A 17,272-nucleotide genomic window follows, 5' to 3' on the forward strand; every position below is an offset into this window, starting at 1 on the left:
AGAGAACGCGTACGACCTGGAGGCCAACCTCGCTGTCCTGAAGCTGTGAGCAGCAACTCTCATCTGGTCACCCCCCACCGACCTCCTGACCCCCCCCCCGCCACCCTCACACACTCTCTCTCTCTCTCTCCTCTCTCTCACACTCTCTCTCTCTCCCTCTCACTCTCTCACACACACTCTCTCTCTCTCTCCCACTCTCTCTCTCTCTCCCTGTCTCACACTCTCTCTCTTCCCTCTCATTCTCTCACACACACTCTCTCTCTCACACACACTCTCTCTCCCTCTCTCTCCCACTCTCTCTCTCTCCCTCTCGCTCCCTCCGCTCAGCGGGCTCCGGCCTGCTTCACGTCCCCTGCCTCGCTCGCCCCACTATCGGCCACTCTGCCCCCCACCCTCTGGAACTCCACCCCGCAGTCCCTTCACCTCGACCCCCTCCCTCACCGCCTTCAAGACCCGTCTCAAGACCCTCCTCTTCGACCAAGCACGCCTTCAGTCACCCACCCGCCCACACCCTTCTGATCCCACCCCCCCAGCTCGGGTGAAAGTGAGAGAGAGAGAGAGAGAACGAGTGTACGAGAGGGAGAGAGAGAGAGAGAGTGTGTCTGTGTCCAGCAAACTTGGGACATCCCCTAACTATCTACTCTGCGTTTGAAGGCTCCACAGGTTGACTGTTCGCTCACTGTAACAGTGTTTGCGTAGATTTGTTCTGAATTCACCCCCTTCGGTCGCATCACAGGCCGCGTGTCCTCTGGTTTCACTATCCGGGTCATGATATGTGTTGTTTTGCCTCTTCAGAATCTCACAGACAGCAATCGTGTCGCCTCTCGGTCTTCTCTTTTCCAGCGCGACTCTGGCAGCTCTTTCAGTTTAATGGTCTCTGTTGGCCCTGCACTGACCACGGGTATTCCTATGCTATTCCTCGCAGGTATCAGTTCAATCCCGCCTTCTTCCAGACCTCAGTGACGGCTCAGATCCTACTGAAAGCCTTGACCAACCTCCCGCACACAGACTTCACGTTGTGTAAATGTATGATCGAGCAGACCCACGTATCCTTCCCAAGAGACAGCGGGTTTCCAGTAACAAATAATAACAATCCTGGCGCTTCACGGGATATACTGTAAAGTGTAGTGACTGTGTGTTTTGGGGGCCAAACGCGGCAGCCGATCGCGCCCAGCGACGTCCCCACAAACAGCCGTGGGTTGAAGTGACCGAATTATTATTAATTTTATTTTTGAGGGGATTATTACCCCCCCCGTCAGACATGGTCAAAGAGGAAGGTGTTTAGGCACAACCTGAAGATGGGGAAGGAGTGCGGGGGCGAGGCGGGTGGGGGGGGGGATTGAGGGAGAGAGTTTTTGGGGGGGGGGTAGTGGCTGAAGGCACGGCCACCGATGGTGGAGCGGAGGGCACGAGGGACAAGCAGGAGGCCGGAGCCAGTTGAGTGGAGGCAGCGGGTAGTGGGTTGGGGAGTGAGCAGGAGAGAGGTCGGGAGGTGCCAGGGTGGGTGGGAAGGGATTTGAAGACGACCAGACCTTCAGCCTCTCTGCCCCCGACCCTTTGGATCTCCATTCCCCTCACCCCCTCCCTCCCTCACCTCCTTCAAGAACCTCCTCTTCGACCAACCGTACCTTCAGTCACCCTCCTACTCCCCACCTGCCCTCCACCCTCTCCTGATCCCAACCCCCAGCTCGGGTCTCAAGCCCCTCACCGTCCAGCGCCTTGGGACGTCCTCCCGACATGAGAGACACCGTGTAAATGTCAGGTGGTGGTGTTTTTCACGAATGGGGGAGAAACTATCTTTGAGGGTGAAGCCTTCAGTGCCCTCAGTCGTTGCTTTAACTGAATGACCACAGCAGGAGGAACGACCAATACAACAGATCCTGACGCTGGGGGACCTGCTCGAGACCTGCCACTTCCAGGAGTTCTGGGTAAGTTGATAACAATAATAATATTAATCCTCGCATTTGACCCGGCGCCTGATCACGTCTTCGAGACGCCTCAAAGCGCTTCACAGGACACGCTGTAAAGTGTAGTGACCGTGTGTTTTGTGGGCGAAACGTGGCAGACAATTGCGCCGCCCAGCGACGTCCCCACAAACAGCCGTGGGTTGGGTTGAGTTTTTTTTTTGAGGGATTATTACCCCCAAAAAGTGATCCCCCAATCGACTGACAAGCGAGTTCCTACCGACTGCCGGGAACACAGGCGCGTGTGTGTGTGGGTGGGGGGGGTTTGGCCTAAGGTTTCTCTGACCTGACCCAGGTCCTGTGGTTTGCGAGGCGAGGGGTCTAACCCCTGAGCTACTCCCCTCTACCCTTGGCCGCGTGTCTTGCGTTTCCCAATTCCTGTTTAATTCCCGTCTGATTTTCTCCTCAGCGAAATCTGGAGGATAACGCTGAGCTGATCGACGGGATCGCGGGCTTCGAAGATTCAGTCCGGAAATGTACGTACAGAATGTCCAACACCATTAATATTCTTTGCCCCTTATCCCCCCCCCTCTCTCCCCCCACCCCACACACACGCGCACACACACACCATCGGAGGCCGCACTTTCATCCACCGCGCTCCGAAACTCTGTCACACTCTCTCCGTCGATCCTTCCATCTCGCCCCCACCCTCTCGCTCTCTCTCCTGAGGCTCTGGCACTGTCGAGCGCTCTGGGACGCTATCCTGCGCGAGTGAAGGCGCGCTGTGTAAATGCAAGATGTCGTCATCGTTGCGTTCTGAGGAATCTTATTCTCTTGTGTTGAACTCCCTCTCTCTATCTCTCCCTCCCCCCCTCTCTCCCCCTCTCTCTCTCGTCCAGTTATCTGTCACGTAGTTGGGATCACGTACCAGTCGATTGAGAAGTGGTTATTAGCGGAAATGCTGGGAGATTTATCAGGTAATAAAGAGTCTCTACTGATTGCTGGGGTGGGGGGGGGAGAGTATGTAAGTGTGTGCGTGTGTGTGTCTCTATATCTCTCTCTCTCTCTCCCCATAGCCCTGATCAACCCCACTCCCCCGCACTCTCCCCATAGCCCTGATCAACCCCACTTCCCCGCACTCTCCCCATAGCCCTGATCAACCCCACTCCCCTGCTCTCTCCCCATAGCCCTGATCAACCCCACTCCCCCGCACTCTCCCCATAGCTCTGCAAACTTGTCCTCCCCAAATAATTATCTTCTACTCTCAAAAGTTGCTATTGAATCGGTTCCCACCGGCCTTTCAGGCAACGCATTCCAGATCCCAACAACTCGCTGTGTGAAAATAATAATAATAATAATAACTTCCCGTCGCGCCCTAACAGACTCACAGCTGAACGTGTGGATGAGTAAGTACGGATGGTCCGAGGAGGAGCCGAACAGGATCTTCATCTGCAACCAGGAGGAGAGTATCAAACCTAAGAACATTGTGGAGAAGATCGACTTCGAGAGTAAGTGTCACCCGTTCCACAGGAGACGTCTGGTAGACGGGATAAGGCGCTGTGTTGGCTGCCGTGTTTCTCCCACCAATACACAGTCACTACACTTCACAACCTGTCCCGTGAAGCGCTTTGAGACGTCTCGAAGACGTGATGAGGCGCCGGGTCCAACGCAGGGATTATTATCGTAACAGACTAACGGACCCTTCTCTCTCTCTCTCTCTCGTCTCTCACAGGTGTTGCTAGTATTATGGCGTCTTCTCAGTGAGCAGCCCAGCCCCTCCCTTCGCTTTTTATCAGAGACTCAGATGTTCCGCCTGCAAAGTTTTGCTTCCCAATAAAATGGTTCAGGTTATCTGTCGGTTGCTGGATGAGATTTTGTTGGCCGCACAATTCACGGATCCTCCCTACAGTGAGGCCCGAAAGGTGAGCGAGAGACCATTGAGCACCGTCGCCTGTTAATAACAACAACAACAATAATAATAATAATCCTCGCGTTGGACACAGCGCCTGATCACGTCTTCGCGACGTCTCAAAGCGCTTCACAGGACACACTGTAAAGTGTAGTGACTTAACAACAACACGTGACATTTACCCAGAGCCTTTCACGTCGGGAGGAAGTCCTCAGGCGCTGGACAGTCGGGGGGTTTGAGCCGAGCTGAAGGTTGGGTTCAGGAGGGGGTGGAGGGGAGGGTGGGGGATAGGAGGGTGACTGAGAGCGTAGTTGTTCGAAGAGGAGGGTCTTGAGGGAGGCGACGATGGGGTGAGTCGGGGGGGACTGTGGGTTGGAGTTCCAGAAGGTGGGGCCAGAGAGAGGCTGAAGGACTGACCGACAATGGTGGGGTTCGGGTTAGGGTGGGATTCCACAGAGTGGGATTGGGGGGGTGCGTGTGTGTGTGTGGGGGGGGTGCGTGTGTGTGTGTGGGGGGGGTGCGTGTGTCTGTCTGTGGGGGTGGGGGGGTTGTCCTGTCCTTTGGTTGAGATGCTGAGTTCCAGTGGGGAGCAATGTCACCTTGAGCCACTAAGGGGCAGCAGGAGACCAACATTGACCGGCCTCACCGAGACAACCATAGGGGTTGTTGACCCCGGGCCTTGTCACGTCTTCAAGACGCCTCAAAGGCGTCTGTGTCTGTGTGTTTTGTGGGCGAAACGCGGCACCGGTAACTGGGGCCAAAGAATCCTCCCACTCGACTCCTGTTAACCCTGTTAACCCTGCGAGCCAAAGCCCTCGGCGGGGGTGGGGATAGGGTGGTCCAAGCTGGACAGGCAGTGGGGGGGGGTCCTGTCGAGGCGTCTCCACCACACGATAAGGTGCTGGATCGAAGGCGAGGGTTGTTGTTGTTGTTGGACAGCGTTGACCTGCAGGAGGCTCAGTGGCCGAGGAGTGAGACAGGAAGCGAGGAGGGGTGGGTTTGGTTTGTTGGGAGGTGGTGCATTGATTTCCTGACGGACTGAAATGTGTGGGCAGTGAGGGGGGAGAGAGAGAGAGAGAGAGAGAGGGGGGGGAGAGGGAGAAAGAGAGTTAGCGAGGGACATAGGGAGGGAGGGAGGGAGAGGGAAGGATGGTGATGGACGGATTTACAATGGATGCTGACTGGACGGGGAGTAATTATAAAGTCATCCGTGTGAGCGAGAAGCCAAATAGTGCAGGAAGCAGAAAGTGCTGAAGGAGCTCGAGCCGATAACAGCAGCGCCTGAACCAACACACACTGAGCCACCGGGAATCATCGGCAAATGGGAGACGGAAACTTGAGAGACGCGTCAAACGGTCAGGAGGGAGGGGAAGGGAACACACTTCGCCCGCAAGACACAGTCACTCCACCTTACAGGACATTCTGTGAAGCCCTTTGAGACGTCTCGAAGACCCGATACGGGTCTCTCCCTGTAGCGCAGGGAGGGGTTAGACCCCCCTCGTCTCACAAAGCCGGAGGACCCGGGTTCGATCCTCAGGCGGGTCAGGTCGGGGCGAAACCTTAGGCAAGTTTCCTTACTCCCCACGCACACACGGACACACGCGCGCGCGCCTCTGTTTAACCAGCAGCACGTAGGGACCCGGTTGTTAGTCGATTGGGGGGATCACTTTTCCGGGGATAATAATTCCTTCAAAAATAATAATAATTTGGTCGCTTCAATCCACGGCTGTTTGTGGGGACGTCGCCGGGCGCGATCAGCTGCCGCGTTCCACCCACGAGAACACACGGTCACTACACTTCATAGCACATCCTGTGAAACGCTTTTGAGACGTCTCAACGATGTGATAAGACGCTATAATCAAATTTAAGGGTTATTATCGAGCGACTGTGAATCAGCAGCAAATAGGAGATGTGAACAGGAACCCGGGAGCTCGACCAAACAGGCAGAGGAAGGAATAAATTACGCCCACAAAATACAGTGTGAAGTGCTTTGGGACATCTCAACGAGGTGATGAGGATTAATATCCTAATTATTATTGGAATTTTTATAATAGAATCATTTGTATAATTACTATTCTATTGAATCATAATTACGATATAGAGTGCAGTGACTGTGGGATGTTCAGGGCAACGTGGCAGTGAGTTTGCGCACAGCGACATCCAGCAAACAGCTGTGACATGAAATCAACTTGTATTTACATACTGCTTACTGCTGGGTAAACAGAGGTGTGTGCGTGTGCGTGTGTGTGTCCGTGTGTGTGTGTCCGTGTGTGTGTGTGTGCGTATGTGTGTGTGGGGAGTAAGGAAACTTCCTAAGGTTTCGCCCTATCCGGGAATTGAACCCAGATCCTCTCGCTTGCGAGGCGAGGGGGGCTCTAACCCCTGAGTTACGGGACTCCACACAGAGTGGGACAGGTTTAATGTACTGTGAAGTGTAGTGACTGTGTATTTTGTGGGCGAAACACAGCCTGGCTGGGGAAGCTAGATGGAGCTCACACTCAGCTCGGGATCAAAGGCGGTGAGACACCGTGTGCTCACGTCTGAGCTGAGCGGAATATTACCGCTGGAATATTGCTCCCATCTGCTTATCATATGTATATATATATATATGTGTGTGTGTCTGCGTTACACCCACTCAATAAATACTTCTGTACAGGAAATAACTTCACAGTGTAAAAGGATAGTGAGGTCAGGACAGAGGGAATGTTGAAAGCTCTCGTTCCTCGTCATCATCAACAACTACTACTTGCATTTGCACAGCGCCCCTCAGACTGGGTAGCGCCCCAGAGCGCCTGACAGTGACGGGGGGGGGGGGGGGGCTATAGGCACTGGTCGAAGAGGCAGGACTGAAGATGGGGAAGGAGTGTGGGGATGAGGCGGGGGGGGGGGGGGGGGGGGATGGGTGGGGGGAGGCGGGGGATTGGGTGGGGGAGACGGGGGGATTGGGTGGGGGAGGCGGAGGGATTGGGTGGGGGTGGCGTGGGGATTGGGTGGGGGAGGCGGAGGGATTGGGTGGGGGAGGCGGAGGGATTGGGTGGGGGGAGGCGGGGGGATTGGGTGGGGGAGGCGGGGGGATTGGGTGGGGGGAGACGGGGGGATTGGGTGGGGGGAGGCGGAGGGATTGGGTGGGGGTGGCGGAGGGATTGGGTGGGGGGAGGCGGGGGGATTGGGTGGGGGGAGGCGGGGGGATTGGGTGGGGGGAGGCGGGGGAGGTGGGGGGAGACGGGAATGCAAATTCAGCCACACCTGGTCCGGACTGTGTACTTTTGAACCAAAGGCCATCGGTGACTTATTTACTATTGCAGAAGAGTATTTAATCATATCTACAGGATAATTCATTTCACATTTTAGTGTCTCTGTCACCAGTTTCCCCCTCTCTGTCTGTGTGGCTCAACACAACAGCACAGATCCACAGCCCTTTCAGGATTAACCCTGTAGGGGTAGTGTTTGGCCATCTTGTCTCGCGAGCGAGAAGACTTGGCTTTCGTTCCCTGGATTAGTTGGTTAGACTCCAGCAGTTACCCCAACGCACACTCTGGGCTCACCCCCCATACCCCCCCCAAGCCTTGGCTCTCGCCAACCTGCGCCTAATACTCTCCGGAATTAGGTAAGCAGAGGGCGTCCCTCCAGGGAGAGAGAGAGCGCATCCCATCCCAACAATCTCTCTCTGGGGTTTCCGGGTGTGGAATGTGGGGGGGATGTGGGGAATTCTCAGTCGGGTCTGGAGATTCTTGATAATAATCCTCACCTTTGATATAGCGCATTTGATATAGCGCCTACTTATTGTGAGCTGAACAGGTGAGTTTGTGTGTGGGGGGGGGGGGGGGGCAAAGGAAACTCACTTAAGCTATTGTCCCACCCGCATCTCGTCCACAAAAATACACAGTCACTACACTTTACAGTATAATCCTGTGGAGCGCTTTGAGACGTCTCGCGGAGGTGGTCAGGCGCCGGGATATCGTTATACTATCGATGGTGTGGAGTGGAACCCATTGTTTGGGATGAGTTAGGGCTGAGAGATTGCTGACGGCACATCACCCCATGTGCAAAAAACTACCTTGACAACCGCTGTAAACGCGCACAAACACTGGCGTGGTCACCGTGGGGCTCTGCCGAGCTCCGCGTTCTCGCTGGAATCTCACTTACCACAAAGGAGGCTTCAATATCTTTATTGTCATCTCAGTCCCTGAGGGATGTGACTCAGATTAATAATAATAATAATAATGATGACGATTGTTGTGTTTGTGGAAGCGCTGGTAACCAGCGGTGTGTGTGTGGGGGGGGGGGGGGGGATAGAAGGAAACTTGCCTAAGGTTTCGCCCTGACCTGCCCCGGGAATCGAACCTGAGTCCTCTCACTTGCGAGGCTCTAACCAATATAGTACAGGACTCTGTAGGGTAATCAATACAGGACAGTATTGGAGGAGAGATTCTGTCCCGGTCTAGTTTTACTCAGTAGCACTCTTGCCTCCTGAGTCAGAAGGTTGTGGGTTCAAGACCCACATCACGACTGTTTAAGCCGCCGTCCAGTCTGACATTCCAATACGTACAGTGTTGTGGGAGTGCTGTATTGTCAGGAGGAGGCCATTCAGCCCCTCGAGCCTGTTCTGCCATTCTGTTAGACCTGTACCTCAACTCCAATTGCCTGCCTTTGCCCCCATATCCCTCGATCCCCCCGACCTGATAAACACCTCTCAGTCTGGACAACGTGAATGGATTGAGCCGTAATCCACAGCCTTTTGTGGGGGAGAGAGAGAGAGAGACATTCCCACTACTCTTTACGTGCGATGAGATGTCAGATCAAGGCTGTGGCTGTTGAGGAGCGCAAAGCACTATTGGTAAAGAGAAGGGAGTTTGTGAACTCTGTTTAACATCTCTTCAGAACGATGGAATGTCTCAGTGATACAGCGCCACACCCCAGTATGACTGGAGCGACAACTGGACAACATACAAGTTGACGTCTTCAAATCTCTTCAGGTCCTGACACCTCCCCACCTCCCCGACTCCACTACCCTCTGCCTCCGCTCGGCTGGCTCCGGCCTCCTGCTTGTCCCTCGTCCCCTCCGCTCCACCATCAACCACAGCGCCCCGAAACTCTGGAACTCTCTGCCCCCCAATCCCCCGCCTCGCCTCCCGCACTGCGTTGGGGGATTGTTGGCCAAGACACAGATTTAAGATAAACGGCAAAAACACCAGAGGGGAGACGAGGAGACATTGTTTTACCCGGAGAGTTGTTAATGTCTGGAACCCACAGCCTGAAAGGCTGATGGGAGCAAATCCCATAATGGCTTTGAAAAGAGAACTGAATTGAAAAGGAACAATGTGCAGAGCTGTGGGGTAAGAGTGGGGGAGTGGGGACTAGTTGGGGTAAGAGGGGGGGAGTGGGGACTAGTTGGGGTAAGAGGGGGGGAGTGGGGACTAGTTGGGGTAAGAGTGGGGGGAGTGGGGACTAGTTGGGGGTAAGAGTGGGGGGAGTGGGGACTAGTTGGGGTAAGAGGGAGGGAGTGGGGACTAGTTGGGGTAAGGGGGGGAGTGGGGACTAGTTGGGGTAAGAGTGGGGGAGTGGGGACTAGTTGGGGGTAAGAGTGGGGGAGTGGGGACTAGTTGGGGTAAGAGTGGGGGGGAGTGGGGACTGGTTAGTGGCTCTTCCGATGAGTCGAATGGCCTCCTCCTGTGCTGTAAGATCCTGCGAGTGTGCGGTTGCCGGTCGTTGCGTGGCTCAGGGCTACAGAGGGCCGCCATGTTGCTCACCGAGCCCCCAGAAGGGAGGCTCGCGAAGCTATCTGGAAACTGTCAGAAATGGCGGGGGCTGCGTCCCAGGGTTTGTTTGCGACTGACAGGAAGTCTTGTTTACACTTACAGATTCCTCAGAACATGCCTGGGATGTTTGGAGGCCGCGCTCAGCACATTTGACATTGTTTGGGCAAAATTTCCTTCAGTTTCGTGTAAAAAGTTTCAATCTATTTTTGGTTCGCCCGGGTGCCTGGCACATGTGGACACCCAGCGCTGTCTGCACGAATTCCAAACCTCACTGAGATTTCTGATTATATATAATATATTGATATATATACATATACATAAATATATTAGCTACACGTGGAAATAACCCTTGGGATGGACTGGACCCTCTCTCTGTCTCCCCAGGAGATAAATGTACCCTATTTACCAAATTATTATAATAATATAATAATATAATAATTATATCTTATCACCTCGTTGAGATGTCTCGAAGCGTTTCAAACCTTAGGCAAGTTTCCTGACTCCTCGCTGCAATTTTCCCCCTCGTTTTTTGTATCATTAACGCCCTTCTAACCCACCATCCCCTGTCCTTCTCCCCCATTTTCCCCTTTGTCTTCCGTGCCTTCCCCCCCCCCTTCCCCCCACCCTCTCTGTTCGCCCTTAAAAGCCTCTCCCTCCCTCCCTCCCGACCTGCCCCAGTTCTGCCGAAGGGTCGTGCACCCGAAACATGGACCCACTTTCCGCTCTCCGTGGATGCTGCCCGACCGCTGAGTGAGCGTTCCCGGCCACTTCTGTTTTTGTTTCAGATTTCCAGCGTCTGCCGCGCGTTGTGTTTTGCGGTAACTGTAAGCCTGACTGACCTACGTGGTATATATATATATATATATATATATATTTTCAGAGGAATCAGCAACCAACCTCTCGAAATAAATGTTAAAAAGGCATTTCCTGTTTTCTCTTTGGTTTTCCCACGTTTTCCTGAGGATTCCTGGTGTGTGGGAGAATGGGTCAGGCCCCGGCGAAAGGGTTTCTCAATCGCCAGCTACAGAAAAGGAACAATTAATAATCCCGGCGTGTGACCCGGCGCCTGATCACGTCGTTGAGACGTCTCAAAGCGCTTCGCGGGATCTGCTGTAAAGTGTAGTGACTGTGTGTTTTGGGGAGAAACGCGGCAGCCAATTGCGCCCGGCGACGTGCCCACAAACCGTCGTGGGTTGAGTTGACCAAAGATTCTAAAGGGACTGGATCGCGTCGGCCACGATAAGCTGTACAGTGTGTCCTGTGAAGCGCTTTGAGACATCTCGAAGACGCGATAAGGCGTCGGATCAAAGGCAAATGTTATTATATTATTATTATTACAATCTCACAGGTAGGACTCACTCCCCAGTTCAGGGCTGTTTGCCAAGTAACGCAGTAAAACACCGGCCCCATCACCTGTGGCAGATTCGAACGGCTTCTGCAGACAACCTTGAAGAGTCGAGAGACTTTGCGTGGGAAATGACGTCAAGGCCCAGCAGCTGGTAAAAGGATCTCGCTGTGCGGGATGTGTGTCTGAGCAACGAGAAGGAAATTCATGCAGGTAAAATAAATCAAGGAAGTCAAAACAAGATACCAGACTCCAAATTCCTTGCAGTTTTCCCCTGAAGTCATCGTTTTCAAATGTAAGATTGTGTGGAACAATTCAGGAGTTAATTATTAATAATAACGATCTTTGCATTTGATATCATTGAGACGTCTCAAAGCGCTTCACAGGATACACTGTAAAGTGAATTTACTGTATATTTTGTGGTCGAAACACGGCAGCCAATTGCGCACAGCGGTTTTCCCTCAAACAGCCGTGGATTGAGTGACCAAATTATTTTTTTTTATTACTATTTATTATTTTGAAGGGATTATTACCCCCGGAAAAGCGATCCGCCAATCGACGAACAACCGGGATCCTACTGACTGCTGCTAAACAGAAGCGAGTGTGTATGGAGTAAGGAAACTTGCCTAAGGTTTCGCCCTGACCTGCCCCGCCCGGGAATCGAACCCGGGTCCTCTCGCTTGCGAGGCGAGGGGTCTAACCCCTGAGCTACCGGGCTCTACAAATGGAGTCACATTGAACGCCCTTGGTATGAATCCTGGTTTGACACTCTCTCTCTGGGTTCCCGGGTGTGGGGGGATGTGGGGAATTCTCAGTCGGGTTTGGAGACTCTTAAGCCACAGTGACGGGTTTCCGTGTGTGTCAGACACCCGGACGGTCACGGTGACGGGTTTCCGCGTGTGTCAGACACCCGACCGGTCACGGTGACGGGTTTCCGTGGGTGTCAGACACCCGGACGGTCACGGTGACGGGTTTCCGTGGGTGTCAGACACCCGGTTGAGCCCCCAAAAAATTGAGGCTGGTGTCCACTAATTATGTTAGAAGGAAGTTAGACAGTGTAGATTCTTGGAGGAGGAATATTAAAGGGTGTGGACAGTGAGCAGGAAAGGAGGATTCTGACTCACGTGCAGAAAAATCTCAACACAGACTGAAAGCAATCAATGGACTGATTATTTCTCAATTTCTGTGATTCTAGTTCTGGATACACAGTGGAGTCCCTGTAGCTCAGGGGTTAGACCCCTCCCCTCGTAAGCCAGAGGACCTGGGTTCGATTCCCGGGCGGGTCAGGTTAGGGCGAAACCACAAGGCAAGTTTCCTTACCCCCCCCACACACACACCCACCCACACACACACACCCACACACACACCCACACACACACCCACACGCCTGTTTACCAGCAGTCATTCGGAACCCAGTTGTTAGTCAATTGGGGGATCACTTTCCGGGGGTAATAATCATTAAAAAAAAATGGTCACTCAATCCACGGCTGTTTGTGGGGATGTCGCCGGGCGCAATTGGCTACTGCGTTTCGCCCACAAACTACACAGTCACCACACCTCACAACATATGCTGCAAAGCGTTTTGAGACGTCTCAACCACGTGATAAGGCCGGCCCTCAGTCAAACGCGAGGATTGTTATTGCTGCAGGTCAGCGATGCCCTGTACCAATGCAAATGCAACGAATGAAGGTATCGGAGTTCTCGGAATTCAAGGTTGACGGGGCAGAGACTTCCTGTTGTACGTGAGCCGTTGGTTGGAGTTCGGTGAGAACAAGGTCGATGGAAGAATCACAGGTTCCCAACCACCCAGAGGAACGTCACAACGCAACACTCTTGGCTCCTCTGGTCTTGTGGTCTTGTGTGTTCACGGTGTTCTGGGAATGGCTGTGTTCTTGGGAAACTAGTGTGTACGTGTCATTATAGCATTCCTTTACCTGTACGTACGCACACCTTAACCCCCCGCAGCAACCAATCCCAGTTCTGTGGTTCACAACAGGACACGACAAGCTTTTGAAAAACCGCTGGGAGGGGAAGTGCTTGAGGTTGCGAAAATATCGTTCGCCTGCAAGTTCACAGTCACTCCACTTCACGTGGATCTTGTGAAGCACTTTGGGAGGTCCTCCAAATGCAAGGATTTTGCCCACAAGTACACAGTCAATCTACTTTATAATATAATATAATGTAATGGCAGAAAAGTGATATGCCAATCAACTAAACAACTGGGTTCCTACTCACTGCTCAGCAAACAGAGGTGTGTGTGTGTGTGGAGTAAGGAAACTTGCCCAATGTTTTGATCTGCTGGGAGTCCGAGTTTCTCCCGCTGGGAATTATTATTATTATTAACTTCTCTCCCTTCACCATTCCATCTCGCCACCTCTCTTTCTGCCTTGAAGACTTTCTTCTTTAACTGTCAACTCCCGTTTCTCCCGGGCTCGGCATCAAACCGCGCCATTGATCAGCGCTCCGAGACCTTATCCCAGGTGAAGTCCTCTGTGTGAACACCCTCGCCCACTGGGCTCGAACCCACAACCTTCTGACTCAATTGACGTGAGCGCTACCGACCGAGCAACAGTCCCACACAGCTGAGAACTGTTAGTTGATGGACAGATCGCTTTCCGGAGGTGGTAATCCCTTCCCAAGAAAACAATTATAATTTGGTCACTCAATCCACGGCTGTTTGAGAGACAGCGCTGTCCGCAATTGGCGGCTGAGTTTCGCCCCCACTCACAAAAAAAATTCACTCCAATCCATATTCTGAGAAGCGCTTTGAGGCGTCTCGAAGACGTACGTGATAAGGCGCCGGATCAAACCTAAGGATTATTATTATTATAAGAACGGCACGAAAACGGAAAGCTCGGGGGTCATCAGATTTTATCCCAGCACCGACATCAGCCCAAAATAAAAAAATGATGTGTCCATTTGTGTTTTTCTGCCTATTTAATGGTTCCTAACAATAGTTCCTAATCAGTTCCTGTTGGGTACGTTACAGACACTGGTAACAATACAGCACGAACTGTACAGCCTCACCGAGGAGACGGCTGTAGGAAATGGGAGTGCCACATTGCTTCAGTTTTGTGCGTGGGGATGGGTTGGGGAGATTATTGATGAGGTTGGTCAACTCGCAGAAAAGGTCACCACTACCTGCACTTTAACGCGCGCTGGTGATCTGTAATCTGCATTCCTCGAAGCTGAACTGGCTCCGAGGAATGTGGGGAGCGATTCCCCCCTCCCCTCCACCACCACCGCTCTGTGACGGTCTCTAGTCCCGATTCCTGAGCCAGGAGGGGCCGCAGTATTCCAGGGCACTCACTGCTGGTGGCAGCCCGGCCCGGCTCATCGGCAGGACCTGGAAGGGCCGACCAGTCACTGGGAGCAGGGAATCCTTCCCCTCAGCCCTGTTAACCCCACAGCCAAAGCCCCAACTAACTAACCAACAGGGAGGTTGGTCCGAGCAGGACAAGCAGCGGGAAAGCTTGCCGGACAGCAAGATGGGGTTTTAGCTGGTCAGGCTCCAGCGGTTACCCCAACCAGAGGGTCTCCAAACCTCGGCTCTCGCCGACCTCCACCTAATACTCTCTGGAATTAGAAAAGAAGGATGTGTCTCTTGAGAGTGTGAAATACTACCAACAATAACAATCCTTGCGTTTGACACAGAGCCTTATCACCTCTTCGAGGCGTCTCAAAGCGCTTCACTGAATATACTGTGAAGTGTAGTGACTGTGTTTTGTGGGCGAAACACAAGGCAATTGCTTATTCTGCAACAACTGGATGATGTCCAACCTCAACAACAACTTGCACTTCATGCTGGGCAGCGTCTCAGGCGCTTAACAGTGCCGGAGCACTGATTCTGAGCCGGTGGGGGAGTGGTGCTAAACCCGGTCGGAGAGGAAAGTTTTCGGGCGCGACTTGAAAAAGCGGAGGTGGTGGGGGGGGGGGGGACAAGGCGGAGGGGTTGAGGGACAGTGTGACAAGAGTTTTGGGGCGTAGTGGCTGAAAGCACGACCTCCGACGGTGGGGCGGAGGTTGCGAGGGACGAACAGGAGGCCAGTGCCAGTCGAGCGGAGGTGATTTCCCCCCATCTTTCCCCTCCCTATGTCCCTCTCCCCCTCTTCCCCCCCTAAGTTCCCCCCTATGTTCCCCCATCTTTTCCGTTTCCCCTCTATGTTCCCCCATCTTTCCCCTCCCTAAGTCCCCCTCCCCCTCTTCCCCCCCTATGTTCCCCCCATCTTTTCCCTTTCCCTTCTATGTTCCCCCTCTCTTTTCCCCCATCATCTTTCCCCCCTCCCCATCAACCACCCCCCACTCCCTTCATTGAACTACATTTCCCAGCATGCCCGCCACCTCGTCTCATCCTCCGGCGTGGAAACTGCAGCTCCCGGCGTGCCCCGCGAGGCGACCCGCACCACGTGGGTGCGGAAGCGCCGGCAGCTGACCGAGGGCGCCGGGGAGGCGGGACCCGGGGCGGGTCACGTGCTTGCGGCAGGAGCCAACCAGGAGCCGGAAAGGGAGGTGATCACGTGCCCCATCCCTCCCGCCCTCTCTCGCGCGCGCGCGCGCGCTCCCTCTCGCTAGGCCCCGCCTCCCAGCGCGAGCCGCAGCCGTTTTTTTTCGAATCGGGAGCCGAAGGCGCGAGACGGCGGAAGTGGAGAGGCACGAGCGGTGGGCGCCAAAGCGAGAGGCAGTCAGTCAGTCAGTCAGGTCACAGTCCCCCGTCCAGTCGGTGGGAGACACAGCGCGCGGGGCGAGTTGAGAGTGAGCGAGCGAGCGAGTGAGTGAGCGGAACGGAGGCGGGAGTAGAGGACGAAAGAGGCCGCGCGTCGTGAGGTAGCGTGTGAGGCGGCGGCACCGTGAGGGAGACAGACAGACAGACAGACAAGACAGGGAGCGAGCGAGCGAGCGAGCACGAAGAACCGACACCGGCCCACCCCGAGCGGGGAGGGAGCGCTCAGCCCGGCCCGGCCCCGGGACTCTCCTCACCTCACCTCCTCCTCCTCCTCCTCGGCCTCACTCACCTTGGAAGCGGCTCTCCCCTCCCTTCACACACACACACACACCGTTCCTCCTCCCTCTCCCCCCCCCCCCCCGGAGATGGTGGACTATCACGCGGCCAACGCGCCGCAGTCGGTGCCTCAGGCCAACCACGGCGAGTACATGCACCCCGAGGACGACTGGGACCGCGACCTGTTACTGGACCCCGCCTGGGAGCGGCAGCAGCGCAAGGTAACTGGGCTGGGGGGGGGTGGGGGAGAGAGGGGGTGCTGGGGGGGCTGGGCTGGCCAAGGGTACGGGGGCGAAGGGGGCGAGGAGAGGGGGGGGAAAGGGGGGCAAGAGTGGGGGCACGGAGTGAGTGGGGAAAGTGGGGGGGAGGGAAACAGGTTGCGAGGGAAAGGGTATCGTCTGAGGGTAAAGGGGTAGAGGCTGCGGGAAAGGGGGGAATAGGTTCGGCTGGAGGATGGAAAAGGGGAAGAGGTTGAAGGGGGAATAAAGAGGGGGGGGGATGGACTGGGTTGGGGGGTGGGGATAGGTTAGGGGGAAGGGCAATGGGTCTGGGAGAGAGGGGGATGTGTTGAGTGAAAGGGAATAGGTTGGGACAAAAATGTTGAGGGGGAATTGGGTTTGGGAGAGAAGAGAGGGGACGAGGTTAGGGGGAATAGGTTGGGTGGGGGGGAGGACGAGATGGCAAGGAATAGACTGGGGCGAGAGGAATGGGTTGGGGGAGAAAGGGCGAGGTAGGCTGGAGGGAGGGGGGATGAAGAGCGGTGGGGTTGCTGGAGAGATTTCACTTGGCTTCACATTCACTGTCTTGAGATTTACAACCACAAGAAGATTGCATTTGTGCAGCGCCTTTCACGTCAGGAGGATGCCCCCAAGGCGCTGAGATTTAGGTTAAGGACGCGGCTCTGGATTTACTCACAATTAAGAACATTTAAGAGCCCCGAATGAATTTTGGCAGATTCCTAAATCTGACGTTAACTTCGGTGTGAAAGCCTTTTCGTCAAGAACTATAGGAGAAAGTGTGTGTGTGGAGAGGGTGAACCCCACACAGCAGCTCATCAGCTTCAAAGTTAAGAGCAGAGTAAATATAGCCCCCGCCTTGGAATGAAAGTAGTTATGGTCGTGTGGGGACAGGCTTGGAAGTAATCCATTCATGTGAATGGAGAGACTTAGAGAGAGGTAGAGCCATGTTGGATGAGTCAGGCTTTTGGGAGCTGTTAGCATCTTTTAAAATTAGATTATAAAATATTAATCTTCGTCGGGTTGTAGGTGTGTGTGTGTGTGCAATGAATTCCTTTATAGTCTTGAAATCTATGAACTGTAGGAATGTGGTGTTCATTGAAGTGGAGGCTTAAGGTAG

At 54.1% G+C, this 17,272-nt stretch overlaps 2 protein-coding genes across 2 annotated transcripts in view; both read left to right on the plus strand.

The window, feature by feature from the left end:
* On the plus strand, positions 1-3,755 carry eif3k (eukaryotic translation initiation factor 3, subunit K; the record flags this gene model as incomplete). Its single annotated transcript, XM_042345413.1, is given in 7 exon segments — positions 1-45; positions 926-1,046; positions 1,854-1,928; positions 2,374-2,440; positions 2,804-2,881; positions 3,287-3,412; positions 3,637-3,755. Coding segments are annotated over 7 exon segments (544 nt in total), but the record flags the coding sequence as incomplete, so codon positions are not given.
* A 12,229-nt stretch (positions 3,756-15,984) lies between these two features.
* The window catches only part of LOC103190613 (alpha-actinin-1), a 70,149-nt gene continuing 68,861 nt past the window's right edge, over positions 15,985-17,272 (plus strand). The window contains 1 exon segment of the mRNA XM_042345412.1: positions 15,985-16,137. Coding sequence (XP_042201346.1) covers positions 16,006-16,137 — 132 coding nt within the window. The 5' untranslated portion in view covers positions 15,985-16,005.

This window comes from Callorhinchus milii, unplaced genomic scaffold, assembly GCF_018977255.1.
Source record: "Callorhinchus milii isolate IMCB2004 unplaced genomic scaffold, IMCB_Cmil_1.0 Scaffold45, whole genome shotgun sequence".
NCBI classification, from domain to species: domain Eukaryota; kingdom Metazoa; phylum Chordata; class Chondrichthyes; order Chimaeriformes; family Callorhinchidae; genus Callorhinchus; species Callorhinchus milii.